Source organism: Anolis carolinensis, chromosome 1 (genome assembly GCF_035594765.1).
Source record: "Anolis carolinensis isolate JA03-04 chromosome 1, rAnoCar3.1.pri, whole genome shotgun sequence".
In the NCBI taxonomy this organism is placed as follows: domain Eukaryota; kingdom Metazoa; phylum Chordata; class Lepidosauria; order Squamata; family Dactyloidae; genus Anolis; species Anolis carolinensis.
The window spans coordinates 84470645-84485588 of NC_085841.1; the positions used below are offsets into that span (position 1 = coordinate 84470645).

At 41.8% G+C, this 14944-nt stretch overlaps 1 protein-coding gene across 3 annotated transcripts in view; it reads left to right on the plus strand.

Annotated features, from left to right (window-relative positions):
* Positions 1-10152: 10152 nt before the first annotated feature.
* map3k5 (mitogen-activated protein kinase kinase kinase 5) overlaps positions 10153-14944 on the plus strand; it is a 137075-nt gene continuing 132283 nt past the window's right edge. For all 3 annotated transcript variants that reach the window (XM_062968973.1, XM_062968974.1, XM_062968975.1), the window contains exon 1: positions 10153-10745. In XM_062968973.1, coding sequence (XP_062825043.1) covers positions 10322-10745 — 424 coding nt within the window. In that variant the 5' untranslated portion in view covers positions 10153-10321. The remainder of the gene's footprint in view (positions 10746-14944) is intronic.

Below are 14944 nucleotides of genomic sequence, written 5' to 3' on the forward strand. Positions count from 1 at the left end.
TGGCCGCTGAAAGGACGGGACTGTGAAAAGTGTTGTCACAGACACCATCTTTGATTCGGGCAACTGGGTCCACTGGTAGGGGGAAAATGTTACCACGGACGCCATCATTGATTCGGGCAGAAAAGCCGCCTCTTAAGCTTTCAGCCTCTGGCAGACGGAGATGTGCGGAGGGATAGTATTACCACGGCCGCCATCATTAATTTGGGCAAAATCACGCTCCCAGTCTGGCGGATGGAGAAGTGCTATACGCTGAGTGCTTCTTATTGAAGGCCCCCGCTACACTGCTTGAAACTGCATTATATGGTCAGTGTAGGCTCATATAATGTAGTTAAACTGTGTAGAGGCAGCAAACGTATTTCTTATTTTGAAATATTTGTTTATACATATAATAATAATAACAAACAGTAGAGGAAGAGAAACATGCACTGGCAGATTATATGAAAAACAGTCAAGAACCAACATTGATGGAAGTCAAAGTAGAAAACTGCTTAAAGTGCAAAAGACAATGAGGTAATAATAATAAGAACAACAACAACAATTTATTAGGGAATCAGAGCGGCTTACATGGGGAGAATCCCCTCAACATATAACCTCATCACACTAGAGCTTGGATCCACTTTAAATCCACTTTAGGGAGGGGACTTTAACCAGCTCAGCCAGGCAGGTCCTGGGCCTCACCAAACTACAAACCCCAGAATTCTACAGGAGGCACAACCCGGATTTAAAGTGGATTCGTTCTCTAGTGTGTTGAGGCAGTAAGTTAAAATGTGACACATTAAAATTCATAACAACATCATAAGACAACATAAAACAGAATCAACATAACAAAGTCTAGAACAGTCATCAACAACAACCAGTGAACCTGGGATAGTAAACAGCCTCTGGGCTCGGACGAGTGGGCTAGTTCAACTCAGTTATGAGGACAGGGCTGATGGATAAAGTGCAGATGTCAGATGGGAAAATTTAGGGATAGAGGGCATACAAGGTAGAGGACTATAACTCTGGGTAGGAAACAATAGTAAAATGCAAGAACAAGATTTTAAGTCATAGGTCATCATGAATACCGTAAAAATACAATGCAGAGCAGAAGAGAAAACCGGCAAAAGAAGGCTCTCCATGGACAGTTCCTGGGAAAATTGAGAGCAAAATTGACAAGGAAAAAATATGGATGTGGCTCACAAATGGAACTTTGAAAAAGGAGACAGAAGGCCTGATTCTTGCAGCTCAAGAACAAGCAATTAGAACAAATGCCATCAAAGCCAGAATTGAAAAATCGACCATGGACCCCAAGTGTTGACTCTGCAAGGAAGCAGACGAAATGATGGATCACATACTCAGCTACTGCAAGAAGATTGTGCAGATGGACTACAAGCAGAGGCATAATACCATTGCTCAGATGATCCATTGGAATCTTTGCCACAAATTCCATCTGCCTGTGACAAAGAACTGGTGGGATCACAAACCTGAAAAGGTTACAGAAAATGGACACGTCAAAGTACCCTGGAACTTCTGAATTCAGACTGACAAAGTTTTGGCACATCATGTTAAAAAACAAAGTGTGAATCGTCGATGTTGCAATCCCAGGTGATAGCAGAAATTATGAGAAGCAACTGGAAAAGCTTAAGCAATATGAGGATTTAAAGATTGAACTGCAAAGACTCTGGTACAAGCCAGTAAAGGTGGTTCCAGTGTAGATTTCCACACTGGGTGCAGTGCCTAAAGACCTTGGCCAGCACTTAAAAACAACCATCTGTCAGCTGCAAAAGACCACCCTACTTAGATCTACAGACATTATTCGCTAATACATCATATAGTCTTAGACACTTGGAAAACAGTATAAAATCAACAGCAATTAACACATGTATAACATATGAAACATCAATAAAATATAACGTAAACATAAATACACATTTAAAAACCCATATGCATTATAATGGTGTCTCATCGGGTCATATAATGAGATATCTTTGAGATGGAACCCAAGTCTAAACATAGAATTCATTTATGGTTCTTTCACATCTTCCAGTTCCTAGTGATAACAGATGTCTCAGTAGGCAGAGAAATACATAAGAATTACACACCACGAATAACAACAACAAGAGCTGCAACAATTACTTCATTCTGAAATAATTACGTCCAGTTGCTCTCATCAAAAATACACAAAGCAAAATTCCAAAGTGGTATACAAGATTTAAAAAATACAAAATGTGTGAAATCACAAATTGATTTTTTTCTACAGTGGGCTCCCAGTATCTACTAGGGTTTGTTTCTTCATTTGTGGATGCTCATTATATATGTAGTGACATTTATTCATTCTATAAAATAGCCAACTCAGGGTTTCATATTTTTTTTTAAATCTTTTAGGGGGAAAATATTTTCAAACTGTGGATGATTGAATCCACTACCTAAAAGTAACACGAGACTTCTTGGCATATTCTGGTAAAACACTTTTTATGTTTCCTTTACTAAATTGCTTTTTTCACAGTCCTACCATGTGAATATTTGTATATCATATAAATCAGATGACTTTCTTTATCAGTCATTTCTCAGAACCAATCGCAGACATAACTGAACTGTTGTAAGGAAGTGGTTGCTTTTTTGAGATCTTGGACCACTTTAAAAATCTGCTAAAAGCTTATAGACTGCCCAACTCCTCCAGAAAAATGTTTTTAAAAGACAGGAAATAAAAACATCAATTTCTTTCTTTTGGACTTATGTCCCAATGTAAGAAGCCCAGTTTTATGGTACAGTATATGCTTTTGGAGCACTGGAACCTGAATTTAATATAAGGGCCATGACTGTATTTATAGCATTTTCCTCATAAATGAATGATTACTAACATTATCAAAAAGCCTGAATGGTTCAATCAGCTTCTCGTTGTAATGCGTAAGCAGCTGAAAGATAAGAAGTGCGGATAATGAGATATTGCAAAAGAGTTACATAACCAATAAGCCATTTGTATAAAAATGCAATAATTGCCAGTTTCATCAGATGTACCTTATACACACAAAAGAGCAAGGAAGTACCAGTATGTATTTTTTTTCTTTTATCAAGAAACAGAAACAAACCAGAGAAAAGACTGTATCAGGAAACCAGGTTGTGACCTTGATACTGGAAAAGGAGAGTCACATATTGTAAAACCTGATCAGGAATTTTAATCAGAATTTGGAATGTTACTTTAAAAAGCAGTTGATTATCGCTATAATTCAAACCTTCTGACTTCCAAAAGTACTGAGCAGGACTGGTACAGTTTTAAAAAGCTATGCCTTGCTTTTCCATCAATTAGGTTGGTTTTTATTTTAAAAATCTAAATCCTACCAGTTGATGGCTTGTTGATATCAAACTCATTCTTGCCACATTAATCTTGCCATCTGAAAACCTAGAAAGCAGCACAAGGCAACATCATGGTGCAGCACTTGAATCATGAGATATTCCATTTCCATAATCGGGCAAATGGCCCTCATTAAAACAAAGTTGGAGAAGAATTTGACCATCTTTAGTTATCAAAAAACTGACACTCAGCCCCCATCTACATTGACCATTTAATGCAGTTCCAAACAGGTAGTAGAGAAAGTGGTCTTTATACCTTTATAAAAGGAAAATGTATATTTATTGAAGAAAACAGTAGGTGGCAGCCAAGATCTGCTTTATAAAATTTACAACTTCAAAAGAAATGTCTTTATTACAGTATTTCTGTAGAAGAATAAAGTCCTATGGAATCTTTAAGACCCATTGCACCATAATTTGAAAAAAGTTAATGGCATAATAAATTCCACAAACATCAGGATCCTGCATCCTGCTTCTTAGCAGGGGGTTGGACTGGATGGCCCATGAGGTCTCTTCCAACTCTACTATTCTATGATTCTATGATTCTAGGATGCTGTTGTGCTTGTCTGTAAAATATAATTTCTCTTGGAAAAAAAACACCAAGGTTCCCAGCTCTTTCACACACATTTCACATTTCAGTAAATGATTTGTAGATTGTAGCAAAAATTTCCCAAATCCAAATTTCATGTCTGTTTTTGTCACAGGCTAATATTGGATATATTTTCTTTCAACTATAATATCTGACAATCTATTCATCTCTCTGTTTATATGTCAGCTATGTCTGTGATACCTCCAAAGGAACAGTTCTAATAAAATAATTTGTTTGGTAGGAATTACTGAGGGAGTAGCTCAAAAGTTAATATATTTTTAAAAAATCTTAAGGGGCCGATTTCAACTTGGATAGGTCCTGGCATATCACACTCTATCCCTGGATTTGGCTAAGGGCACAGAATGGTGCCAAAACAAAATAGTTTGTTCAGTTTTTCACTTTTACATGACTCCTGTCCCCCTAACCCTACAAAAAAGCAACTTTGTGCTTTCAAATACAGTACTATTCAACAGAAGTCAATGCTGGGAAGGAATTACCAGATTACAGAGTCTGCTCAATTTTGGGAATCCAAAAAGCCTTTTAGCTGATTGTGATTATTGTTCTCTTTAAGGTTATTTTGATAGTTGTTCTCGTTTACCTTGGTGGAGACATATCAATATCATGTTTGAGCTGGATATTGAGCCCAATAACACTGTAGCCACTACTAGCTACAAACTAGATCTCTTCTACAATGTATGTTATGTTGCCAATTTGTATCTAAGTAGAACTGTAGTAAACATGTACATTCTTGGACCCAAGTTATACAGCTAGAGTGCCTAGAGACATGTGCACATTCACGTTTGAGTCAAACTGATATGCTTGTTTGTAAAAATATAAAACCAGAACAAATTTAGTCTCAAAATTTCCAGTACCACCTGTAGCTGTTTATCACCAGTTTAATAGTTCTCTTACATACTATTTTAAGGCTATCTCAGGAGACCATATTCTATGAGTTATCAACAACAGTCTTTATTTTATTGCAGAAAATGACTGACAGAGACTTCGCTAGAAAAATAAATTGAAATCAAATACAGTAGAGTCTCACTTATCCAACATAAACGGGCCGGCAGAACGTTGGATAAGTGAATATGTTGGATAATAAGGAGGGATTAAGGAAAAGCCTATTAAACATCAAATTAGGTTATGATTTTACAAATTAAGCACCAAAACATAATGTTATACAACAAATTTGACAGAAAAAGTAGTTCATTGCACATTAATGCTCTGTAGTAATTACTGTATTTATGAATTTAGCATCAAAATATCACGATGTATTGAAAACATTGACTACAAAAATATGTTGGATAATCCAGAACGTTGGATAAGTGAGACTCTACTGTAACTACAAATGATGAATTGAAATTTAAATTCAAAAGTGGCTACCAACAATTCTGGCTGCAAAAGGAGATAAGTGAGTGTTGGATAAGTGAGACTCTACTGTACCCTCAAAAGCTGAGTTTTTTCCCTGTCCTTTTAAAACTCGAAAGGATAACAATTTCAGCATTGTTAACATTTTTGAGGAAAACAAATACACACAAAATAATAGGACTACATAGATTAAAAATGGAAAAAAATTACACAACATCCTAAATGGAATATGAAATACACAGTGTGTGAACGTTGTATTACATTTAGTTAGTCATGAGTTTAAACAGCGTGAAATAATAACACTATAATGAGCTCTGACTGACCTAGCTAATGGTCAGGGATTATGAGAACTGAACGTATACGGTCATTATAGCCCACCCTGCTGTACGCCATCTTGACAGGACATAGTGTTTTGTCTATGAAGATAGGTGTTGTGGGTCAGCATTTCTGGACAATGCCAAGGTCTGCAATGCATCAGGAAGCTCAATGAACCCTGTAACCCACTGGTTGTACTGTTCTTCCGCTTGCTGTTATTGTCAACCCACCAGTTTCATCTATGTCAGTTGTAACAGGAGAAGAACCACCAGCTTCTATTCATCTTCTCATATCCCTTTGTATGGCAGAATGGACTGGGGTTGAAGAGAGGAAAGCAAGCAAATAGGCAGCATTAATAGCACTTAGAAGTCCAGAGCACCAAAAATTTGGTAAAGGCATTGCCATCTTCTCTTAGATGCAGTTCAAGATGGAAATACATGGAAAGAAACTCTCATAATTAAGCAAAAAGTGAGAAAACTAACACGAGGTCTTATAATGTTAAGAATAATTAATAAATTGAAGTTTCTCTACTCAGGATTATCTTTGTGGGGAATTCTGAATAGAATTTGAGGAACCATATCTTCAGGAAGATTTTAATTATACTTATTAAGCATTCCCCAGGATAGCAGGCATGAATTAGACTTTATTTATTTTAAGAAAAGCTTTTCTTCATCAGCCTTATGCATCTGTTCTAGACAGAATTCAGAGTCGATCTCTACAATCAGGTCTGCTCAAAATGCAGCATCTATATATGATGACAATAGGCAAGATTAGTGTTTGAGCAGAACAGTGGACTGCACAGTGATATTCAAGGTATATCCACATGGCATGATTATAGCCATGTGGATTACTGTAGCTCCAACCTACAAAATCCAGTGTTTGTAATTTGTTGAGGAACTTGAAAGGCTCTGCAGATTGCTAGGACAAGAAAGCTAATGATCTACAAATACAAAACCACACGCACACACACACACACACACACACACACACACATCACAGGAATCCACAGAGTAGAGCCATACCATGTAAAATAGCACCCAACAGCTATAATTATACTGCATAGATACACCATCACCCTGAGGTGCTGATTGTAGTTTGCTTATGTTCGCCTTGTGGCTGGGAGTCCCTCTAAAGGAGCAGGATAGATAACAGATTTTAAAGATGCATCATTGTATCTAAGGCAAAGCTGCTAGTCTTGGTGCCTCAGAGTGCTGTTTTCAGTTGAGGCTGATATACTTGTACCAACTGCGACCCCACTTGCTCAGATAAAACATTACAGCAGTTATTTATGTTCTGGTAATCATATGTTAGATGCAGCACAATGAATTAAACATAGAGTCTTCTTTTTAAATGCTTTGGAGACTTCTTAAACTGGACTGCAAGGTTGATGGACACTGTCATATTATGATTCCAGTGCTCCACCATCTCCACTGACTGCCCTCTTTCTAGCATGAGAGAGAGATCCCAGGTGCAATGAAGCAGTTTTTAAATTATTATTAAAATACCTAACATGTTCCATCTATAAATATTTTTTAAAAATTCAGAGAGGAGAGACTCAAAAAAGACAATATGCAGAAGTTTCTGGTAAAACAGTATCCAATAAAAGTTAGTTACTTCAAACCTTCATTAATTTCTTCAGGCTGTTTTCATTCACACCCCTGAAGAAAATTTCAAAATTTTTAGAAGTTGAAATGGATTGGGCAGTTTAATTTTTTAAAAATCACACCACTGCAATCTAAGACATGCCCCTTTCATGATAGCATTATTTATACAGTATAATCCCTGTATTTATGGGAGATATGTTCCCTGTCTTACTGTAGATAATGAAAACTGCAGTGAGTAATGAAACCTATTGAATGAAAGAATGATTTCTAGTGTAAGTCAGAGGCAGAGCATATCCCTCTAGGTATTTTCTAGATTCTCCAGCACAACTTGGGTGGAAGCATGCCATTGAATCACCTGGAGTACCTAGAAAACAAAGGACATAATTTGTTAGACGTGTGTAAATAGAATTGTGGGCAAAGAGATCATACTGTACATGAACTTTCTGCATTTTTGGTCAGATTTCTACACTTAATTGAAACTGTGGGTATCAATGTATTCTTTATTGCATATCTGCCATTATGGGCCTGGTTAGGTAAAAATAGCATCTCTACTTATATTTAACTTCCTGAACCCAGAGGTCCATGGCTCGCCTTCATGTGTTCCCTGTTATAGGCTGGAGAGTAAAGAAAATGCCAGGGAGAAAGGATGAACTTCAGTATTAATGCGGTTTAAGCCCACTTTTACTGCTATGGCTCAGTGTTACAGAATACTGGGATTTGCAGTTTGGGAAGGGACCAGCACTCTTGGGCAGAGAAGGCTAAAAGACTTTGTGAAACTCCAGCTCTCATGATTGCATAGCATTGAGCCTAGGGAGTGAAAGTGGTGTCAAACTGCATTATTTTTACAGTGGAGATCAGGCATCCTCAAACAGAGGCCTTCCAGCTGTTTGGGCTTCAAACTCCCAACATTCCGGACCATTGAACAAGCTATCTAGGACTTCTGGGAGTTGGGAGTCCAGACAGCTGGAGAGCTGCAGTTTGAGGATGCCTGGTGTAGATGCATCCAAGATTGCCTCCCAGTCAGCAGGATCAAGGGAGGAAAGCTGATTTCTTGGCTGCTGGTGAAAGATACTGAAGGGGAAGGGGGTTCCCTTAGTCACAACACGCTGTTAGCAGGCGCATTGCTAATATGGGGCCAAGCCCGGTGAGGGAGTGCAGTGGCCACCCCTGGAGGAGAAGGAGGAGAGCGAGAGGAAGAGACCCACAAAGGGCATCTAGTCAGGCAGGAAGACACAGCCAGTCAGGAAGACACAGTCAAAGCTCTCCCAATAGACGGCCATCCAGACTTGGTTTAAAAACCTCCAGAGAGGTTTAATCCTTGCAGAAGTAGAGTGCTGGTGCTGTTCAAATGTGGGCAGTGTTATAACCTTTATAATTTGCACAATGTGTGGACTGCTTGCCTGTATATAAATTCTATAGAACACACCTAGTTGAGGAAGGAAAACAAGTGATTGGGAAAAATGTGTTGTCAGAGGCTTTCATGGCCAGAATCACAGGGTTGCTGTAAGTATTGTGGGCTGTATGGCCACGTTCCAGAAGCATTCTCTCCTGATATTTCACCCACATCTATGGCAGCCATCCTCAGAGGTTATGAGGTCTCTTGGAGGCAAGTGGAAATTATATATCTGTGGAAAGTCCAAAGTGGGAGAAAGAACTCTTGCCTGTCTGAGGCAGGTATGCATGTTGCAATTAATCGCCTTGATTAGCCTTTAATGGCCTTTAATGGCAGTTATTAGAGTGGTCCAACATTTCTGTGTTCTCAAATGATATGCTGTGTCCAAGTTAGTTCATCAAGCGCTTTACTATGGCAGAGTTTTCTGGCTGAGCTAGTCTGCAGTGCCTTTCATGTTCCTTGATTCCTGTTTGGATCATGCTGCGTTTGGTGGTCACTCTAACAACCACCATGTCAACAAAAATAATTTCAACAGAAAGGAGGAAGCCATAAAATGAACAAAATCTGGCTACCAGTATTTTTTAAAAAAACTTTCAAATCAGGACAGTAAATAAAGAAAAGCGATCAGGAAAACAGAGGAATTCCAGACATGAATCAATCAGGGCCAGCTAACACCTCCCAACAAAGGATTCCTCCACGCAGGAATTAGTCAGGCTTTCAAGCTATAAGGCTTTTCTATGCTAAACGAAGTGATTAATTGAAACAGTCACACTTGCCTCCAACAGACAAGAGTTCTGTCTCCCACCCTGGACCTTCCAGGGATATATAAACTTCACTTGCCTAGTTTCCGACAGAACACACAATCTCTGCCATAGATGTGGGCAAAACCTCAGGAGAGAATGCTTCTGGAGCATGGCCACACAGCCCGGAAAACTCACACGATCCAGATTTGGTTTAAAAACTTCCAGAGAGGTTTAACCACTGCAGAAGTGGAGTGCGGGTGCTGTTCAAGTGTGGGCACTGTGATAACGTTTATAATTCGCACCATGTGGGACTGCTGCCTGTATAATGAATTCTATAGAGGGTTGCGGTGAGTTTTCCGGGCTGTGTGGCCATGTTCCAGAAGCATTATTTCTTGACATTTCTCCCATATTTATGGCAGAGGTTGTGAGGTCTGTTGGAAACTAGGCAAGTGAGATTTATATATGTATACCTCACAACCTCTGAGGATTTTTGCCATAGCTGTGGGTGAAACGTCAGGAGAGAATGCTTCCGGAGCATGGCCTTACAGCCCGAAAAACTCACCGCAACCCAGTGATTCCGGCCATGAAAGCCTTCGACAATGCAAATTCTATAGCGCACTTTCCTATAGTTGAGGAAGGAAAATAAGCGCCTGGGGGAGAAGCCGGCCAGGGCTGGTCCAGCCAGCAGGGGGCGCTCTGCCGCAGGGCTTGCTTCGGGCCAAGCGTGGGCGCTGCTGCTGCGCTGCCGTTGTGTTGACGGGCGCGCGGCGAGCTCCTCCCCCTCCCTTCCCTTCCGCGAGGGGCGGGGCCACTCCTCGGGCAGACGCTCAGCGGCAGAAGCGGGCGAGGCGGGAGCGATGCAACAAGTGTCCCGCGAGCAGAGCGGGGGCCCTTTAAGTCCCGGAAGGCCGGCGCGCGCCTCCATGGTGTCGGCGGCGGCGGCTCGTGCAGCTTGGGCGGCTTGGGCTCCTCGGCGGCGGCAATGAGCGACAAGAGCAGCGAGTCGGGCATCATCTCCTTCTCGGTGCCCAGCCTGGTCGGGACCGGCTGCCCGCTGCTGCTCTGCGAGGAGGGCTGCGGGAGGAAGGCAGCGGCGGGGGCGGGCGGAGCGGGGTCCTCGGGGGCGGCTCCGCCCGGCGCCTTCTGGAACGAGGAGGGCGGCAACGGGACCCCCGCCGCCTCCGCCGCCGCCTGCGAAGCCGGGTCCCGGGCCAGGGGCGCCCGCCGGACCACGGTGTCGTACGTGATCAACGAGGCCAGCCCGGGCGCCGTCCTGCAGGCGGAGAGCGGGGCCCTGCAGAGCCTGCGCGAGGCGTGCGAGGCCGTGGGCGCGGAGCTCCAGGCGCTGCACTTCGGGAAGCTCGACTTCGGCGAGACCGCCGTCCTGGACCGCTTCTACAACGCCGGTGAGACAGGCCCCCCTTCCCTCCCCCCTCCCCTCCCCGCTCCTGGTGTCTCCACTGGAGGACGAACTCGCATTAGCAGCCCTCCCGCCATGCTGGAGGAGGCAGGCAATCCCTCAGTTACAAACACCCCACTTACAAGCGACTCCCAGTTATGAACAGGAAGTGAGAGAAATCTTCCCCTCGGAAAGGGAAATCCGCCCCTGAAAGCGTTATGGTCATAGGGGAAAGGGGTCTGTCTCCGCTGAAGCTTTCTCACCAATCCTTGTTTCCACAAGTCAAACTTCCCCACATATTCTCACAGGGACAGAAAGTGAGGTTCTTTCTTCCGTGTCAGGAGGGACTTGAGAAACTGCAAGTCAGTTCTGGTGTGAGAGAATTGGCCGTCTGCAAGGACGTTACCCAGGGGATGTTTTTACCATCCTTGTGGGAGGCTTCTCTCATGTCCCTGCAAGGAGCCAGAGCTGACAGGGGGAGCTCATCCGCGCACTCCCCGGGTTGGATTAGAACCGGCAACCTTCAGGTCAGCAACCCAACCTTCAAGTCAGCAGTCCTGCCAGCACAAGGGTTAAAACCACTGAACCATCGGGGACTCAAAGTGAGGTGAAATCTCCTGAACAGGAGCAGACAGCAAAACATAATAATAACAACAACAACTTTTTTTTAATACCCCGCTTCCATCTCCCTGAAGGGACTTGGGGCGGCTCACATGGGGCCAAACCCAGGTAAACACACCAAAACAGAATAAAATATATACATCATACAAAATAGACAAGATAAATTGCAATTGTCCGCAATGACATAACAAAATAGCAAAAAACAAGAATGATGTAATAAAACATAATATAGAAACAAAACCAAGGTTAAACAAGAGCTAGCTGAGCCAAAGTGCAAGGGTATGAATTGTAAATAATAATACTCTAATAATAACACTTTATTTATATTCTGCCTTTCTCCCCGAGGGGACTCAGAGTGGACTACAGCAGATAATCAGACACAGGCAAACCTTGAATGCCTTGCTGCAATGAAATACAATGAAACACAAACACACAGGCAAAGGCTTCTCCTTTCATTTCCAGCTCTGCAGGCGGTGCTCATCTCAGGCTCTGTGGGAGGTATTTATCTCCATTTCCAAGCCAAGGAGCCTGCATTGTCTGTAGACACCTCCTGGTTGTGTGGCCAGCATGATTGCATGGAGCGTTTTTTTTTGTCTTCCTGCTGGGGCAGTACCTATAGATCTACTCACATTTGCATGTTTTTGAACTGCTCGGTTGACAGGAGCTAGGGCTAACAGCGGGGGTGCTCCCCATCGCATGGATTAGAATTGCCAACCTTCAGGTCAGCAGTTCAGCATTACACCATGGAGGCTCCCTAGCTATCCAAAGCAGACACACACACATACATGTGTGTGTATATATATATCTGTATCACACACACACACACATGCCCCTCTGGAGTTACATTTAAGAAAAGTACCTGTTCCGATTTACATATACATTCAAAAACAAGCCCACAGAACCTATCTTGTTTGTAACTTGGAGACTGCCTGTACTGGAAAGGGTGCCTTTACACTGTACCAGGAGTACACGAGGGAATCCTGGGAGTTGTAGTTTTACGAGAATGTGTTGCTATGGCTGCAGATTGATGCTGCTTTTACTGCTGTGGCTCAGTGCTGTCAACTTGCTGTGGAGTTGCAGTTTGGCGAGGCAACCAGATCTCTTTGACAGAGAAGGCTAAAAAGGCTTTGTGAAACTACAGCTTTCATGATTGCATATCATTGAGCCAGGGCTGTTAAAGCAATGTCAAACTGAATTATTTCTACAGTGAAGATCAGGCAGCTCTTCAGCTGTTTGGGGCTACAACTCCCAGAGTTCCTGACCATTGAACAAACTAGCCAGGGCTTCTGGGTGTTGGAGGCCTAAGCAGCTGGAGAACTGCAGTTTGAAGACACTTGGTGTAGATGCACCCAGAATTTCTTCTCTGTCAGCAGGGCCAAGGGAGGCAAACCGCTTCCTTGGCTGCTGATGAGAGACACTGAAGGAGAAGGGAGTCTCCCACCCTGCCCGCTTCCCACCACTTCCCGAGATAATGCTTGTGTACCTGCAGTGGAAGCTGTTGGAGTGTAATTTCTGGAACGGCCTCCCTTATCTGTAAGGCTTGGCACTGGAAGTGTTTGAATGGAGATGGGACACACACCTCAGCACCAAATTCATTTATGTTTCGTATTATACACCTTATATACAATATTTTAAAATTCTTTTTGTACAAGAAACAAAGTTTGCGCACCTTGAACCATCAGGAAGCAAAGGTGTTGCTATTTCAGATATCCATTGTGGATGGTTTGGGATTTTGAAGCATTTCCTGATTTCTGGACAACCTGCACTTGTTTTGGATGTTTATTGTGTATAACACACAATGCAGTGTGTTATAAGGTCTTGAGGAAATGGGCAGAAGGGATCCTGAATTTTTTTTTGTAGTTCAGACATAATGCCTTAGAATTTGCTTTTCCTTTTTTTGTAATTCAAACTGGACTGTTTAGGTTTTCCTCTGCCAGCTCATTCAATTCACAGCTGCAGCCAGTCCTAGCATTATGACAGGTATCACAAGATGACAACAGACTTTGTTTCCAGTGCCCTTTTAAGTGTACTGTACACTTGAAAAGACTATAATTTATAGAAAACATGTTGTTTCTCAGTTTAGTTAAACCTAGTATTCTTCCACTTTTTTTTCCTGTTCTTATAACCAGAGAGTGACGTGTGAGAAAATTCCTTCATGCTGGACAAAATGTACAGTTATAATTGGCATCCTTTCCCTTCTGTATCATTGTCCTCTGAAAGGCATCTTTGGTGCTATTTCCAGAAATGCAAGTGTGTAGTGAATATTTCTTCTTTGTACTTGGTGGGTCAGAAGTGGAACATTTCTCCTGTTCATTTGTTGGGCTACAGCAGGCATGGGCCAACTTGGGCCCTCCAGGTGTTTTGGACTTCAACTCCCACCATTCCCAACAGCCTCAGGCCCCTTCCTTTTCCCAAAAGAAAGGGTCTGAGGCTGTTAGGAGTTGTGGGAGTTGAAGTCCAAAACACCTGGAGAGCTCAAGTTGGCCCATGCCTGGGTTACAGCCTACCAGCTCTAAACAGTGTAGCTAGTGCTGAAGAGTGTTGTAAACTGGGTTTCAACATTATCTGGAAGGCCACTTGATTCTCACTGTACATGCCATACATATTCAGAGATGCAGCTGTGTGCCTTCAAGTCACCTGTTGATTCATCGTGACTTGATAGATTTCAAAGGGGCTTCTTAGGTGAAGAATATTCAGAATGTGGCTTTCTCAATTCTTCTGAAGCATGTGTTGTCGAAGGCTTTCATGGCCGGGATCACAGGGTTGTTGTATGTTTTCCGGGCTGTATGGCTATGTTCCATAAGTATTCTCTTCTGACGTTTCACCCACATCTATGGCAGGCATCCTCAGAGGTTGTGGGTGAAACGTCAGGAGAGAATACTTCTGGAACATGGCCAATACAGCCCGGAAAACATGCAATAACTCTCTTCTGAAGTATACCGTATATACTCGAGTATAAGCTGAGGCACCTAATTTTATCACAAGAAAACTGGGAAAACATTGACTCAAGTATAAGCCGAGAGTGGTAAATTTCAGAAATAAAAATAGAAACCAATAAAATTACATTAATCGAGGCATCGGTAGGTTAAATGTTTTTGAATGTTTACATAAAACTCTAATTTAAGATAAGACTGTCCAACTCTTCTCATCTTCTTCAATGTAAATGCCCTTATGTATCCTTTTAATAATAATAGAGTAAAATAATAAATGTAATACAATAATTATATCTGAGTGAAATAATAAATGTACTATTAATAATAAAAATAGGGTAAAATAAATGTAATACTAACAATAATAATAGAGTAAAATAATAAATGTAATAATACCAATAAAATAGAGAAAAAATAATAAATGTACCATATATACTTGAGTGTAAGCCAGACAGGACCTTCACTTGAGTATAAGCTGAGAGGGGCTTTTTCAGTTCTAAAAAAGGGCTGAAAAACTAGGCTTATACTCGAGTATATACAGTACCTTATAGCACTTACCATTCATTGGTGGCCTCCATCCAGGTACTAGCCAGGGCTGACCCTTCTAAGCTTTAAAGATCAGATGGGATGTGGTTTCTTAAGGGTATTTAAGTTC